The following is a 15,173-nucleotide window of genomic DNA, read 5'->3' as shown; positions in this document are numbered from 1 at the left end:
TATACTTGGATTATCTTTGTGTAATATTACAATTTAAAATGGTAAATGAGGTCTTAATTTCTTAATACATAGTTTCTTACTAGAACACTGTTTTAAGAGGTGTCTAACTGTTTGAATCACCACCACCTTCTCAACTCTAATTCCCTACCCCTCAATTTGATTTGAATTGATTTGCCTGGGTCCTTCAAAAAAAGAATGATGCTTTTGCCAATCACCAATTGCACTCACTGAATTAGACTGCCCATTAAGCCTATGACTTACTCAATATTGCCTCAGTTTTGTAATTGAAATATTAGACAATCTTTTAAAAATGACAGAAAATGACAAAAATGGCTTTTTAGCAGGTTTTAGAGGTTCTTGATAAATAGCAGCATCCTTGTTTTTCCCCTTTTTCCCTGGCCTATAAATCTCTTGCACTCAATAAGTCATTATTACTACCGTGAATTAATCCTTTCGCTCTGATCATAAATCATAACAAGACACTACTATGTGTTCTTAACCACAGAAATGTCATCAGCCCATAATACAAATAATTCAAACAAACCTTTTGCTTTATTTATTTCTGAGGCAAATTGTGACAATACCTTTTGTGCATTGGTTGATTTATCTGTAAACATGGCTGTTGCGGAGCCTAGGCAGGGGTTTAATGTGGCTAAAGTTTATGTGTTCAAAGTTTATGTGTTTGTAAAGGGCTGCTAGTTTTATGTGTGTTTGGAACAAACATTTTTTTTTAATTGGCTAAGTTTTGTTTATGTGCTGCCAAAGTATTCCATTCAGGCAACAAATCATGCATATGATGAAGGCAGCGTGTGCTCCCATGGATGCTATTTGTGCTTTATATTTAGTGCTTACTACGGTTTTCTCTATATTTTCTGAGCCTTGTTCCAGTATAGGAATAATGTAGATGTCCAAAATGACTGTGTCTATTGGGCTTTAATTAGTGGTTAGTGATTCTAATATCTACTGGACATTCCGGATTCTAATTAATGATGGTGTTGTTTAAATGCTGCTTAGTCCACATCAGAGTACATTTACTGAGAGATGTGTGAGGGTAGACACAGGACTGAAAAAGCCTTTAATTGTTATTTTATTTGAACTTTTAATTATTAATTAGCCAGTTCTTGGAATTGGGCTTTAATCAGGGTTTTGATGGTCTTGTCTCTAAATTCATCCAGTCTATTGGAAGATATAACGTGTTCCTGGACTTGTACTTAAATTTAAGCCTCACAGTATTTTGACACTTAGACTTTAAGCTTTGCATGAATCTGAATTTTACATGCTCAATATATTAATGTATTAATAGTACATTCCGTCGGTTAATAGGCCATATAAGAACATTTTTACCAATAATAGTGTAACCCAATGCTACTACAGCCAACTACAACTATGTAATGCATCCAACATTTCTGGATCTTTCTTAGAACTTTGAGTAGACGCTTAGGGACTTTAACCAGACTTGAATGTGGTAGGGTGAGATCTTGGACTGACTTTTTTAGTCAAGGACGATCAGATTAGAGCCTATGGCTTTTACTCTGTTCCACCTTAACTATGAATCATAATCTGCATGACACATAATATAACAAAAAATTTGTCTTGAGTCAATACATTTCCAGCTATAGTGTACAAGATAGAATATTTTATTGGATAGGTACTGTTAAAATGTATCTTATCCCCTTCTGTGGTGCAGAATTAAGGATAGAACATACCAAATTAGGTCCTAACCAATATATCTAATATTTAGCATGTTTTAGTGTTTTTAATCCATCGGCCTGGCAAACATTGTAGAGTTGAATTATTCAGAGAAGTGCGAGATTTTGTGGTCTGCGTTTTTATTCACCCTGAATAATTACCAAACATCTCTCTTTCATGATTTCTTGCCCGAATGCTGTCAACTTTTCCACCGCTCATGTTTTTGCCCTGGTTGTTTGGATAAATAGAGGAAAATTTTACAAGAATCTGAAAGTGGAAAATGTGTGCTTCTTTGTTTAACAAGGCCATGTTTCTAATGCCATAAAACACAGCTTTAATGTCTTCCAGAAAAAGGTAAGTATAGTCAGATTAAGAAACTTAATTGTGAGCTCCAAATCTTAAAAAAGAGCATGCAGTATGTATCATATAAAATGAAATATATCAGGTGTATCATGGTATATCACATGCAGTATATAACATACAAAATAATAGTATCTGAGAGGACCTCTCAGATATTAAATATATAATGGGGAAAGTTGTAGCACGGAGTTTGAGAGTGGACATTTGACCAGAAAGTCATGAGTTCAAATCCCAGCAAAATCAAGCTGCCGCTCCTAAACTTTTGACCAATGCCCTTAACCCTCAACTGCCCAGGTGTATAAATGAGATCATTCTAAGTCGCTCTGGATAGGGATGTCCTTCAAATGTCATAAATGTAATGTAATACCGTATGTAAAATGATACCATGCAAACAAAATAAAAGTTTAACGCAATGTCACAAACTATAGTTGTGTTCCAAATATTCCTGTTTTTATCTGTATTTAAATTTAAAGAGTGTGTGTGGTACAGATGCTGGAAGCAGAAATGTCATTGTAAATAAACACAGTAAATGCATTGTGCACCATTGGCTTTGATTGTCCCAATAGCTTTATTTATAAAAACTCTCACCCACCTGAAAGTAAAGCCAAAATTGCGTTTGACTGCAACAAAAAGTCACCAACCCGGTAATTAGATTCAGTCATGGTGTTTTTTCCTTCGGATTGGATATTTAATTTCTCTTGGCAGTTAAAAGTAAAGTGACTTATTGTGCTAGAAGGAAAGTTACATGATATCCTAGCCATATGCTTTATTGTTTCAGACTGTATGTGATCCATGCATGGCTATAAGACTAGCTAAAAAATGTTCCACTGTGAAATTAGTTTCAGCTGATTGAAAACGTCACTGAGAAGAAGGGTTTATTTTCTTTTGATGGGTGTTGCACCTACTTGTCCAGGGGGCAACTATAAATAATAAAACTAATAGCCCAGACACAAAATCTGCTTCTCTTGGGTGCCCAGGCTATTGATTTGTCCTTCTTTTGCTTCGTGTACTGTTAGTAAAAGTATATTACCTCATTGGAAAACTGAGTAGGAGAATCTCAGAGTGTCGCTCAGCCTATACGTGTTTTATGTGTACACAGCTTGACACAAAATGGACGTTGTTTAAGTGAAGGTTGTACAGTATGTTAGTATAAAAAATATATTGGTTTGGCCAGTGATGTAAGACTTTTTTTAGTCACAATCAGTGACAGGCAGCTGGAGTCTAAAGGTTGAGTCTAAAGGCTCAGGAGACCAAGACATGAGTTCTATCTGCATGGTTTCTTTACTAACTTTATTGCTTTAATTATCCCTCATAATCAACTTTTCTTTCTCAGTCTTAACTTTATTGCCTAGTAATGAACAGGTATGTCCATTACATTTTCAGAGAGTTTTTTTTTTTTTTGTTAACATTTAGTTGTTTCAGTTAGGTCCAGTTTTCCACTTTCCGAAACAAAGTATGCAGAGTATGCAGCACAAGAAGAAAAAGGCTACAGTGTGTGTGTGCGTGTGTTTGTTTGTTTGTGTGTGTGTGTGTGTGTGTGTGTGTGTGTGTGTGTGTGTGTGTGTGTGTGTGTGTGTGAGAGAGAGAGAGAGAGAGAGAGAGAGAGAGAGAGAGAGAGAGAGAGAGAGAGAGAGAGAGAGAGAGAGAGAGATGTAAATGTTGTTAGGCCCAAGTATCCAAGTATTCAAATATTAATCTTGTGTGTACACATTAAAGGGTTTCTAAAACCACTTTTTTGTTTCTTTCCTTCCTGCCAAATTAGATCTATTAAAATAAGAAATCTTAAGAAAATACCAACTGTTTCTGAAAGAGGAAGACCACTTGGTCCGAATTTCATGGCTAACATGCAATCAGGGTTTTCTGTTTTCCATAAATCATTTGAAACATGTGGCATTTATCTGAGCTCCATCTGTAATCAAAATCGGTTGATGTATGTGTTTGACTGAATGATGGGATATGTGTGTGTGTGTGTGTGTGTGTGTGTGTGTGTGTGTGTGTGTGTGTGTGTGTGTGTGTGTGTATGTGTGCGTGCGTGCGTGCGTGCGTGCGTGTGTGTGTGTGTGTGTGTGTGTGTGTGTGTTTATACACATGTGATTGTATACTTGTGTACTCCCACTGCAGTCTTGCGTTTTCTGAAGTTTGCTGTTAGGGCTCGTACTCATTAGCATGAATATTAATGCAGCAAGAAGATTGGGGGGGGGGTTGCGAAAAGGGCATGAGGAGGGAAAAATAGTGGAAAGAATTTGGAATAGCTATTTAAAAGGGCCATTTCATCAGAATCGTTATTTCTTTGCAGTCCCCCAAAGGCTCGTAACCATTGCTCTATGAAGAGACACACACCACAGAGGGGCTTCATTTAAAGCCTAAAGGTCATAGCATAGAGAAAGGTCTCCAACTCAGCCAAATATATAAAATGAGCAAGAAAGGGAGAAAGAGCTGTGGTGGGGAGGGTAAATCATGCTAATGGAAGGCGACGAATAAAAAAAGACAAACAAAAAACAATAATAATACAGAAACGCCGAGCAAAAAGAGGCTTTAGCAATGCAAATGATTTCAGGGAACACGATGGGACTAATGACTAATGGGTAAAATCTGTTCAAATTTTTCTATTGGCAAAAAACAAAAAAAGAACTGATCTGCATAGCAATCTGTGCTTGTACTATTCCTTTAATGAAAGTGTCTGGCAGAGCAACGCTAAACGCTCGTACCAAATGTTCAATGCCTTAGTCAGATGGAACATAAAATTTTACTCTAATTAGTCTCTCTATGCACTTTTGTGTATAATGGAATTACCCTGCAAACAAATCGAGAACACTAATAAAGCTCTGTTAGTGACAAATCTAACCGTTTAAGAGTTAAAATGGCTGCCTTGTTTTTGAAATCTTGTGACTGTTCCATGTGAGTGAGCCATGACAAATAATCGCACCACCTTAGCTGTAATTTGATAGTTTTCTTGTACCGATCTAGGGTTCAGACCTCCTTCAAATCACCATAACAAGTACACAGGAATGTATATAAACATGTTTGGTATGTAATGCTAGGTTAAACTTATTTTACACTCTCAGAGTACAAGTACAGAAACAATGAAATACAATTAGTATCCAACCAGTAGAGCAAATAGCAGTGGGACCAAGAGCCTTGCAATGTGCACATGCTGCCATCTTGGTTTACTTGATCCATGTTCATGTATCATTTGATTGTTATACATTCATTTGGTGTTCAAATTCCATAAACCTGTTAAATAACAGCTTGTTAGGTTTGAAGTATCAGAGCCTGAGTTACATGATATATCTTCCTGTGCAACACTATGGTTTGTTTATCTATAGGTTTAAGTTTAATTGGTCTGTGGCTCTCTGGCACTGCATAGCATTGGTAACCCAGAGGAGCTGTGTGTTCCAGGTGACAGGCCCTGATCTAGAGCCCAGCACTCCACTCTGATAAGACAAGGGTTTCAATTTTACTGTTCCCAGCAGACACACAGCAGGTTTGCTAGTAAAAGGAATGCCCTCACTTGCTAGTAAAAGTGGAGGAGGAATGAGGGGGATGGGTCAAAGATGACTGTCTGGGGTAGTGCAAGAAGCTGAGGGAGGAGAGGATGCCACTCAGTCGGAACAAACTGACTCAAGCATTCCATAGCAGATTGATCTGTCCAGCTTGCAATTCTAGATCCGTTCCCTATCTGTTTTAAAACGGACACCCCGTTCCAATCACAGCTGCAGTAAAGCATCGCTTGTAAAAGTACCAAAGCGCAACCTCGGGCTTCACTATACGACATGCCTGTTGCACCACTTTGATCAGAAATACAGAACAGCTTCAGCCGAGGCGCTGTTGAAGGTAACGTTGGTGTGGTTTTTGCCCCTGAGATAGCTTCTGCTGCCATAACAAAGGATTTGTGTGTAGGCGCAGGACTGCGGAAGAGGGAGTGTGTTGGCATGTGCCGCACCACTAGGCTTCATTACAACACACAAAAATTGTTAGTGCCTGGCAACAATTTTGCCTCGAAAACTGTGTTGGGTTTTGTTTTTTTGTGTGAAAATTCTATGTTAAGGCTGTACCCAAGTATGAGTCACTGCTATGCTTGGTACAGGTAATGGCGGACGATCAGATGGACGATGAAACACTTATCATTCCCTCACGGCCCATCCCAAGTAAAGCTGTCATTAATTTTGCAGAATTACATCAAATCAGAGACATTCTTTATGTGCCTACAGACATTTATACGATGGGTACTGCTGCGCTAAGCAGATGGGGCTGCTTGGCCGTGCATACTAAATACTTCTGTTCCCCCTTTCCATCCCTCTCTCTTCGTCTCTCAATCTGCACCTCTCTCCACTGTTCCCTCTCTTCTTCAATGTCTCATTTATGTCCTCAGCGTTCCTTAGCTTACTCCAAGACTTCTACCCTTGCAGTGTATTTGGCTTTTTATCTACCCCCCCTCCCCCTACCGTTATCCACTCCACCCCTCATTCTCTTATCAGTAACACCTCATGACTGCTCATGGTACAATACCATTTTTTTTTACCCACTTCAACAGTCAGAGCACTACATTTAACCATGGTCAATTCCAAACATCTGGATTTCCACAATACCCTAAAGCAATCTGATTCAAGACTAGCACAGGTGGATACTATGTTACAGCGTGTGTGATATGGTACAGCACTGTTGCCACAGTCGCTTGCAGCAGCTTTGACAATAGTGCAGGCTGTAATTCAAAAAAGAGCTTCATACATTATTAACATGCTCATCCTGATAAGCTATTGTTTTTATTGTAACGGCTCACTCACAGGTATTTGTGTGGCAGATGCTTCACATAATCCAAGCCTAGTAGTAAACAAACAAAAAAATAAAATAAAGAAAAAACATCTAAATATATAATAATGATATTATGAATGTTTTTTTTTACATTTATAAAAGGAGTCTCTGGTGTCAGCTATTATTCCAGAGCACTTGAGTAGCATTGTTTCTCAGTAGCATGACAGTGTGGGTGTTTTTTACTAATTAACTTTGAGACAGAAGATTAGAGGATTAGAGATGTAGAGAGATGTCTGTTTATTGCTTCTATGTCGTGGTCATATTGTGTCTGGTAACAGGAACTAACTTGTCTTACATGTGTTGCAAAACATCATGTACCTATAAAATGATTAGAAAGTATAAAGTGTCATTTATGAATAAATTCAACAAGAAAAATCATAACAGCTGACAAGCTGATATTGCATAATGCATAAATCATTGTGACATTCTGCTATAATTCATCGTTGTTTATTTTTCCATGACAGCACACTTTCTTGGGTTTTAGTCCTTCCATAGCATCCACTGAACCAAAATAAAGATTTCACCAATCTAAAACCTGTGATGACTCACCGTGAGAACATAACGCTGGCCATGCTACTTAAACAAATCACACATTGATAAAGACAATATATTCCATTAAAAGGCTCATACCTTGGTCATGATTTTAATTACTTTCAAGTACACAGTATGGACAAATGTTTGTGGACACCTGACCAAAAATTTGGTGGTACATTTATTCCCTGCTCTTACAATGATCTCCAATCTTCTAGGAAAATGTTTTACCAGAGTTTGGTGTGTGCTTGTGGAGATTTGTGCTCATTTAACCACAAGAGTGTTAGTAAACTCAGGTATTGTTGAAGTTTGAGGAGTCCTGGGGTGCCATCAGCATTCCAGTTTATCCCAAAGGTGATCAACAGTGGTGAGGTTCAGAGCTATGTAGCAGGTCACTCAAGATCTTCCACTCCAACCCTTACTGTCATGGAGATCTCTTATCCACAGTGGTATCTTTATGCAGATATGAAGATCGGAAGAAGCAGATATGGCTGGAAAAGTCAGGTGTCCCTGTTCTTTTGTCCATATAGTGTATGTGGTATTGTATACACACTGCATACGAACATTTACATTTTAATTGAAAGCATTAAATTGACCAGTTGATTGTTTTTTGGAATAAAATTCCCCAAAATGTCAAAAACAGATTTGGATCATTTGAAGAAATCTTAATCTCTACAGGAAAAGTGGGCTGAGTTAAACTGAAAACTAGTCTACTATAAGTTACATTTCTCATATTCATTATTCAGCCCTCCTCAGACTGCCTTTTAATACGGGTAGTAAAGAAGGAGCTAAGTGCTTCTAGGTTCTTGATCAATAAAATAAAAAAAATAATGAAATGAAAATAAATTCCAAGATACTATCAGCTACCAGTCACTAATTACTAACATCTACATAACATGAAGCTGCACTATTCGTTTCTTTTTCTTTATTTTGTTTGATTAGATTTTTCATGTACAAAGTTCCCTAAGAATTCCAGACAAATGAAAGTACAGTGATGTTGTGGAGCGAGAAGTTCCAGTCTTCTGCTTTTTTGTGATTTACACGCCTATACAATTATGTGTAATTATTATTACGATCAGATGTGATTTATGTGCCTGTAAAGTCATGTACATGTAGTGTCTGTGAAAAGGTCATGGGGACTCAGTTCTGGCCTCCATCTTGTGCTTTCTTGGAAAATGTGGTAGAAAATGTGTAAAGACATATAGTGTATAAAGTGAGTGACTTTTAAAGAGGGGGCTTAGAAGAAGGCTTTCTTTAAAAGATAGATTTGTATTTATAATTATGAATTAAAAATAAAATAAAAAATATAATTATACTAACAATTAAACAAAACTAATAAAAGTGTATAAATACTACTAGTACTACAACTACTACTAGTATTAATAATAATAACAATAATAATAATAATAATAATGATGGTAGAAATAGTATTTAATGTATATTTTATTATTATAACTATTATTAGTATTAAAAGTACTAGTATGTATAATAATTATTATTATTGTTGTTGTTGTTGTTGTTGTTGTTGTTCTTCTACTTATTATTATAAAAAATTCATGAGAACAGCTTTGAGTGGCTGTTTAATCTCTGGATTATTTAGCCATTTTGACGTTTTTGTTTTTTTAGATAATGATCCTGTGCTAACTTTATGATGAGGCTCAATCAGACATTTAAAAAGTGATCATTTTACTCGAACCATCTTTTTAAACTAGCATGGTATAAATAATAATAAGATTACAGTCAAAAATATTCTTATCAAGGACATCTTAAAATCCAAATCTACATTTGTACTGTACTCAGAAAGTCCAAGGAATACATTTACAATTTATTATTATTTTTTTCAATTTGCCAGCTTCTCTGCACATGATTAAATTTAGCTTCATAATATAACCTGCCCTAACACCTAGCTGGCTTTAATCAGTGTTAGTGTCAGTAAAGAGATCCCTTATTTTAATTAAGCAGTCTGATATAAGCAGTTGCATAGTGCCAACATATTTGATCTCATCTTTGCAAAAGCCTGTTAATTAGGTGATGAACGGATTATGCATTGGATTAGCCATCCATTAATTTTGTTAGCAATATATCAATAAGTAAAAAAAGGGAAGAATAGAAATAAGGAAAGAAAAGCAGACCCACAACAAGCTCTCTAAGTGTATGGAGATACAAAGTGTGGAACAAGGCAATAGCATTTACTCTTGAAGCTTGTCATCCAAGAAGGTCAAGAACACCACATCCCTCTTCCATCAATCAATCCTTGTTCCCATCCCCCAATGGCATTCAACCTTGCAGCACCACCCACTCCATACACTATATGGTTAAAACAACCACAGCCCCTTTACAGACCCGCCTCATTTACTGCATGCATAGAGACTGGTATACTGGAAGGGCGGCCATCTTGTTCATAATGGCTGCTGTGGATTGCTTTACAGTGTAAAGGCACCAGTGCCATCCCATAGACAGAATATTTGGAGGTTTAGCAAGTTTGCAAGTAGTTAAACATAACAGAGATGCCGATCATTAATAGGGAAATTCGTTTTTGAAGAAGATGGTAGAGATTGTTCCAACAAAAAATGTTGTACTGTAAAATTGTCAGTGTTAAATAACCAGTTGTAGTTTAAGTATCCTGTCATATCAGTTGGACATTCTACCTCCTAAATCCAGTGTGGCCCAAAATTCAAATATAACCATAACACACTTCATAAGTATACAAAAAGGATGTAAGCATGAGATTTATTTCACTGTTCCTAATAAACACCTCATTAGGCAATTATAGCTTGAAATGTTTTTAAGCCATGATTTTATATACATTTGTATATATGTTTTATGGCTTAAAATAGAAAGCTGCAGAGGCTGGATATAGAGAAGGATGAAGAGAAAAGGTTAAGGACTAAATAAATGAAAGGATTATAATAAAATTTTATATATAAAATAAGTGATATACATTAGCATCTACATTAATAGAATAATATATATAAATATAATAATATAATGTTCACTAGCAGTATAAAAAAAAATTAAGAAAAAAATTAAGAAACTTGATAAGCTTAAAAAAAAAAAAGAAGACATTATAATATTATTGAATATTACGAGTGCTTTGGAATACCATGTCATATAAAATGAAACTGGAGTATTATAGACCGTATTACTGCTTTGTTCACCCTCTTTTGGATTATATATTATATATAAATAATCGCCATCCATGTCCTACTTCCTCATTCCTGTCCTCATTCTCGCTATTTGATGGTTAGGGTTTCGTTAAGGTGCACTGCCATCTAGTGGTCGATGATTCTTTTAAATTTCTATTCTTTGCACGGCCATGTTTCGATCAGTCTAATAGCAGGTGTGTGTGTGTGTGTGTGTGTGTGTGTGTGTGTGTGTGTGTGTGTGTGTGTGTGTGTGTGTGTGTGTGTGTGTGTGTGCACCTCAATAAATTAAAATATCATTAAAAAGTTTACTTATTTTAGTAATACAAACAGTGAAACTTATATATAGATTCATCAAACACAGACTGATGTATTACAATTATATATGATATATATTGATTTATTTTCATTTTGAGGATTTCGGCTTACAGCTAATGAAACCCCAAAATTCAGTATCTCAGAAAATGTGAATATTGTGAAAAAGTTCAATATGGGAGACTTGTGGTGTCTCACTCTAAACAGCTAATTAAATCAAAACACCTGCAAAGGTTTCCTGAGCCTTTAAATGGTGTCTCAGTCTAGTTCAGGCTACACAATCATGGGTTGACAGTCGTCCAAAAGACAGTCGTCCAAAAGACAGTCAATGACACCGTGCAAAGGTCATCGCTAAAGAAGCTGCTGTTCACAGAGTGCTGTATCCAAGCACATTTATGGAAGGTTGAATGGAAGAAAAAAAAGGTGGTAGAAAAAGGTAAAGCGAAGCCCATTAAAAAATTTAGGGGAGATTCACAAAGAGTGGACTGTAGCTGGAGTCAGTGCTTCAAGAGCCACCACTCAGAAACATATCTATGGGCTACATGGGTTTGGGGAATCACGTCATCTGCTGGTGCTGGTCCACTGTGTTTTATCAAATCCAAGGTCAGCACAGACGTCTACCAGGAAGTTTAAGAGCACTTCATGCGTCCCTCTGCTCACCAGACCTGAACCATATAGAGAATCTATGGGGTATCATCACAAGGAAAATGAGACACAAGAGACCAAAAAAATGCAAATGAGCTGAAGGCCATTGTCAAAGAAACCTGGGCTTCCATGCCACCTCAGCAGTGCCACTGACTGATCACCTCCATGCTATGCTGATTTGAAGCTGTAATTAAAGCAAAAGGAGCCCCTACCAAGTACTGGTTACATATACAGTAAATAAACATACTTTCCAGAAGGCCAACAATTCACTAAAATGTTTGTTTGATTGGTTGAAAATACATCAGAATTGGTTGAAATACATCAGTTTGTGTGTAATTAATCTATATAAAGTATGAGTTTCACTTTTTTTTTTATTGAATTACTCAAAAAAATCAGCTTTTTAATGATATTTTAATTGAGTGAGCTGCACCTGTGTGTGTGTGTGTGTGTGTGTGTGTGTGTGTGTGTGTGTGTGTGTGTGTGTGTATATGTATAAAACTAGAATTAAAAAAACCTAGTCCAGTCGCAGAAACAGCCCCAAAACATTATACTTTTCTTCATACAACTTTGCTGTAGACATTGAACAAACCCAGGTTAGTGAAACAGTTGACAGACCAGTAGGCCCACAGATAGTGTTTCTTTCTGCAAATTGCATAGCCATGTGTCATGCACCTGTTTGTAATGGGTTTGGCTTGTAGTACTCAATAAAAACCTGAACTAAATAATTATGAGGGAGTGAACATGAGCTGAGATCTGAATGCACCAGAGATTCTCTACATTGCAGGGTACACCAGAACCTCTTTCATCTAAACTTGGCATTGGCATGCAAAATAAAAAGTTATTCCAAAGTGTATTCTGTCAAACATATATAAAAAAAAAACGTAGATGAGAGTATCTCTTAATATAAAAACCATAAGAACACACGTGCCATATTTTTACTGTGCATTGAAATACTGTTGTAGTAGATACATTGCGTAAATAAAAAGACGAAACCTCGCGAGAACTTTGCGGGAACGTTGACCAATGAGAAGCGTATCCGCAGTTACGCTTGTGAGTGACGTCACTCGTTGCCGACCCTTCAGGTTTCTTTTTCTTATATGGGATTTGTAGTGTTTTCAAGGCTCGGATGTAAAGCAGCCCCACGATTGAGTACAACATTTCCCATGAATCAAAGGAAGTGTGCAAAAAAAAAAAAAAAAAAAAAAAGCCCATGTCTTTGTTGTTGTTGTGGAAAGGCACAGCTCGTGATAACAACTTTTTAGACTAAAACCACTGATGACATTGAAGCTGAAGCTGATCTCGTGCCTGTCTTTTGAAAGAAACCCCAAGCAGTGAGCAGGTGAATGAGCACTGAGGGTGAGTTGTTTCTCATCTATCTGGGTAAAGAACATGAAACCGTGGCGCATTTGTCGGTATGAAGTGTGAACCCACGGGAGCGCGCAGTGGGGAAAAAAAACGGGGGAAATGAACGCGGGGTAATAAATGGCGGCAGGGTGGAGGTCTGTCAGTTATATTATTTCAGAAATTTGTATTTCTGTTGCTGTCAAACGTCATGACAAGCGTGTTAAAATATGCGGCCGCCAGTCGGACACCGCGTGCACTTATGGAAGAGAATTGTGACGCGATTGTGTAATTACTTGCGTCGCGCGCACGCACTCACGCACCCTCACGCGCGCGCGCACACGTTGCCCTTGTTCTTTCCTATATAATAACATAAATCCGATATAGCGGCTAATTATGATGTAATACTTTGCTGTAATCATCTACGTCAGTGGCCCCTAATTTTTTTTTTCGCACCAGTTTCACGCGAGACAGTTTTACATGGACACGAATACAATGAAGTACATATATTAATATTATCAATCTACATATATGAATTAATTGTTAAATTAATTATTACATATATATATACTGAAAATGTCTCTCAACTCTTTCTTTTGTTTTCAGCATTATTTATTTCTGTAAATAAACATATAGTTGAATGCAGCTTTTTTTTGGTGTGCATCACAGAATCAGGTATTGTAATTTATATATATATATATATATATATATATATATATATATATATATATATATATATATTTCTTTTTTTTTTTTATGAATAAAGTGAATAAATAGAGGATGGAACGAATGAAGACATTTGTTAAAGTAAACTGAAATACATAGAACAGTTAAGCAGATCATATCTTTAGAAAATTAAATATTAAATGCACAGACTTACATACACATCTGTGTTAATCAAATGTGGTCTAACATATGTTTAATATGTCTAACATATGTTCCATTTATATCATTTTAAAATGTATATATAATAATTATATAACTGATAAGTTTTTCTAATAAATAAATAATTTAATTTGATTACTCAATTAATCAATATTATTAAGTGTATTGCATTCATTTGTTTTATTTTATTTTTAGATATTTTATTTTTTACAAAATATTATTTAACAAAACGGTCATGTTATTTAAAATTGTTTTCAAAATGTCAACTGTTCAAACGTTGATGATCACAAATGGTAATAATAATAAACTGCATTGATAATAAAAAATACTGAAAAGCTATTTTATGTTTCACATTTCTTCCCTCTAACAGTAACAAAATTTAACCGAAACGTGAATTTTGTGTACCGTTACACCCCTAATAAATATGCACCTTGGGTTCTTCTGCTTCACCTGTCATACTGGATCTTCTAAACACACCATCTCTCATAGCTGTTATGCAGCTTCAGCATGTGAATTCCTGCCCGTGTTCTGAGACAGCTGATTACGGTTGTTTTCGTTGTGGTTCGAGGTCTTGGTTTTATTATGCAGGTGGTCTGAGTTCGACTCGCAGTATGGGAACTTGTCTTTACTTGCTTTGAGAGTGAGACGCCAGACTGGAGAAAAAAAATACGTCTTGACAGAGGGACAGTTTCTGTTCTAATATCATTAACGCAACCTTTTACCGTGTTGGTGTGTGCCTCTTTTAAGTTATATATTTCCCCGTTCTATTAAAAGCACAGTTTTCTTCTGGCCATGGAGAAAGAATGGATGGTGGAGTTTCAGAACATGGGCAGCAGCTACTTCCCGCAGAGTCGAGTGGAATGCCACTACAGCATCAGCGCTCAGCACAGCTGGGCTAGCAGCGACTGGATCGGTCTCTTTAAGGTGACACTCAGGAAGTCATCACCTCTTTATTTACATCTAACAGCGTATTCAAGAGTTATTATTTCTCTTTCTTTTTCCCAGGTTGGCTGGTCATCTTTGAGAAACTACCATACATTTGTGTGGGCTCGGGTTCCAGGCAACTACAAGGAAGGGACTGATGTTAACTGCTGTGTCCACTTCCAAGGTTACCTTTTTTTCTACATCTATATGACTCCAAAATAGGTTATCTTTACTAACTGGGTTATAAATAAAGAAATTCTGAGGTTTAAAGGAGGTTGATTTAGCCTTTACCAGGATTAATTTAGTCATTTTGTAGTTTTCAGTTCTCTGTGAGCTTTGACTTTTATGGAGTTTGGGGTGGGTAATGTAAATCAGCTAAAAGTGTTTGGTAATATTATATTTGGCAACGTGCCGACACACGTACGAACAAACTCAACAGCCAAAAATGTTAGTAATACTGTGTGTAAATAGATTTCATGAACCAAACTGAATACATAAAAAAAATAATAATAAAATAATTCTATAGGA

At 36.4% G+C, this 15,173-nt stretch overlaps 1 protein-coding gene across 6 annotated transcripts in view; it reads left to right on the top strand.

Moving 5' to 3' along the window:
* The window catches only part of calcoco1a (calcium binding and coiled-coil domain 1a), a 55,871-nt gene that overhangs the window by 30,478 nt on the left and 10,220 nt on the right, over positions 1–15,173 (top strand). For 2 of the 6 annotated variants that reach the window (XM_083569612.1, XM_083569609.1), the window contains exons 1-3: positions 12,674–12,851; positions 14,496–14,645; positions 14,727–14,829. In XM_083569612.1, coding sequence (XP_083425738.1) covers positions 14,514–14,645; positions 14,727–14,829 — 235 coding nt within the window. In that variant the 5' untranslated portion in view covers positions 12,674–12,851; positions 14,496–14,513. Of the gene's footprint in view, positions 1–12,667; positions 12,852–14,495; positions 14,646–14,726; positions 14,830–15,173 lie in introns of those variants that run through there. The other 4 variants (XM_083569608.1, XM_083569611.1, XM_083569610.1 and 1 more) reach the window with 3 other exon arrangements.

This window comes from Silurus aristotelis, assembly GCF_946808225.1.
Source record: "Silurus aristotelis genome assembly, chromosome: 19".
Lineage (NCBI taxonomy): Eukaryota > Metazoa > Chordata > Actinopteri > Siluriformes > Siluridae > Silurus > Silurus aristotelis.
This window is presented reverse-complemented; position numbering and strand designations above follow the sequence as displayed.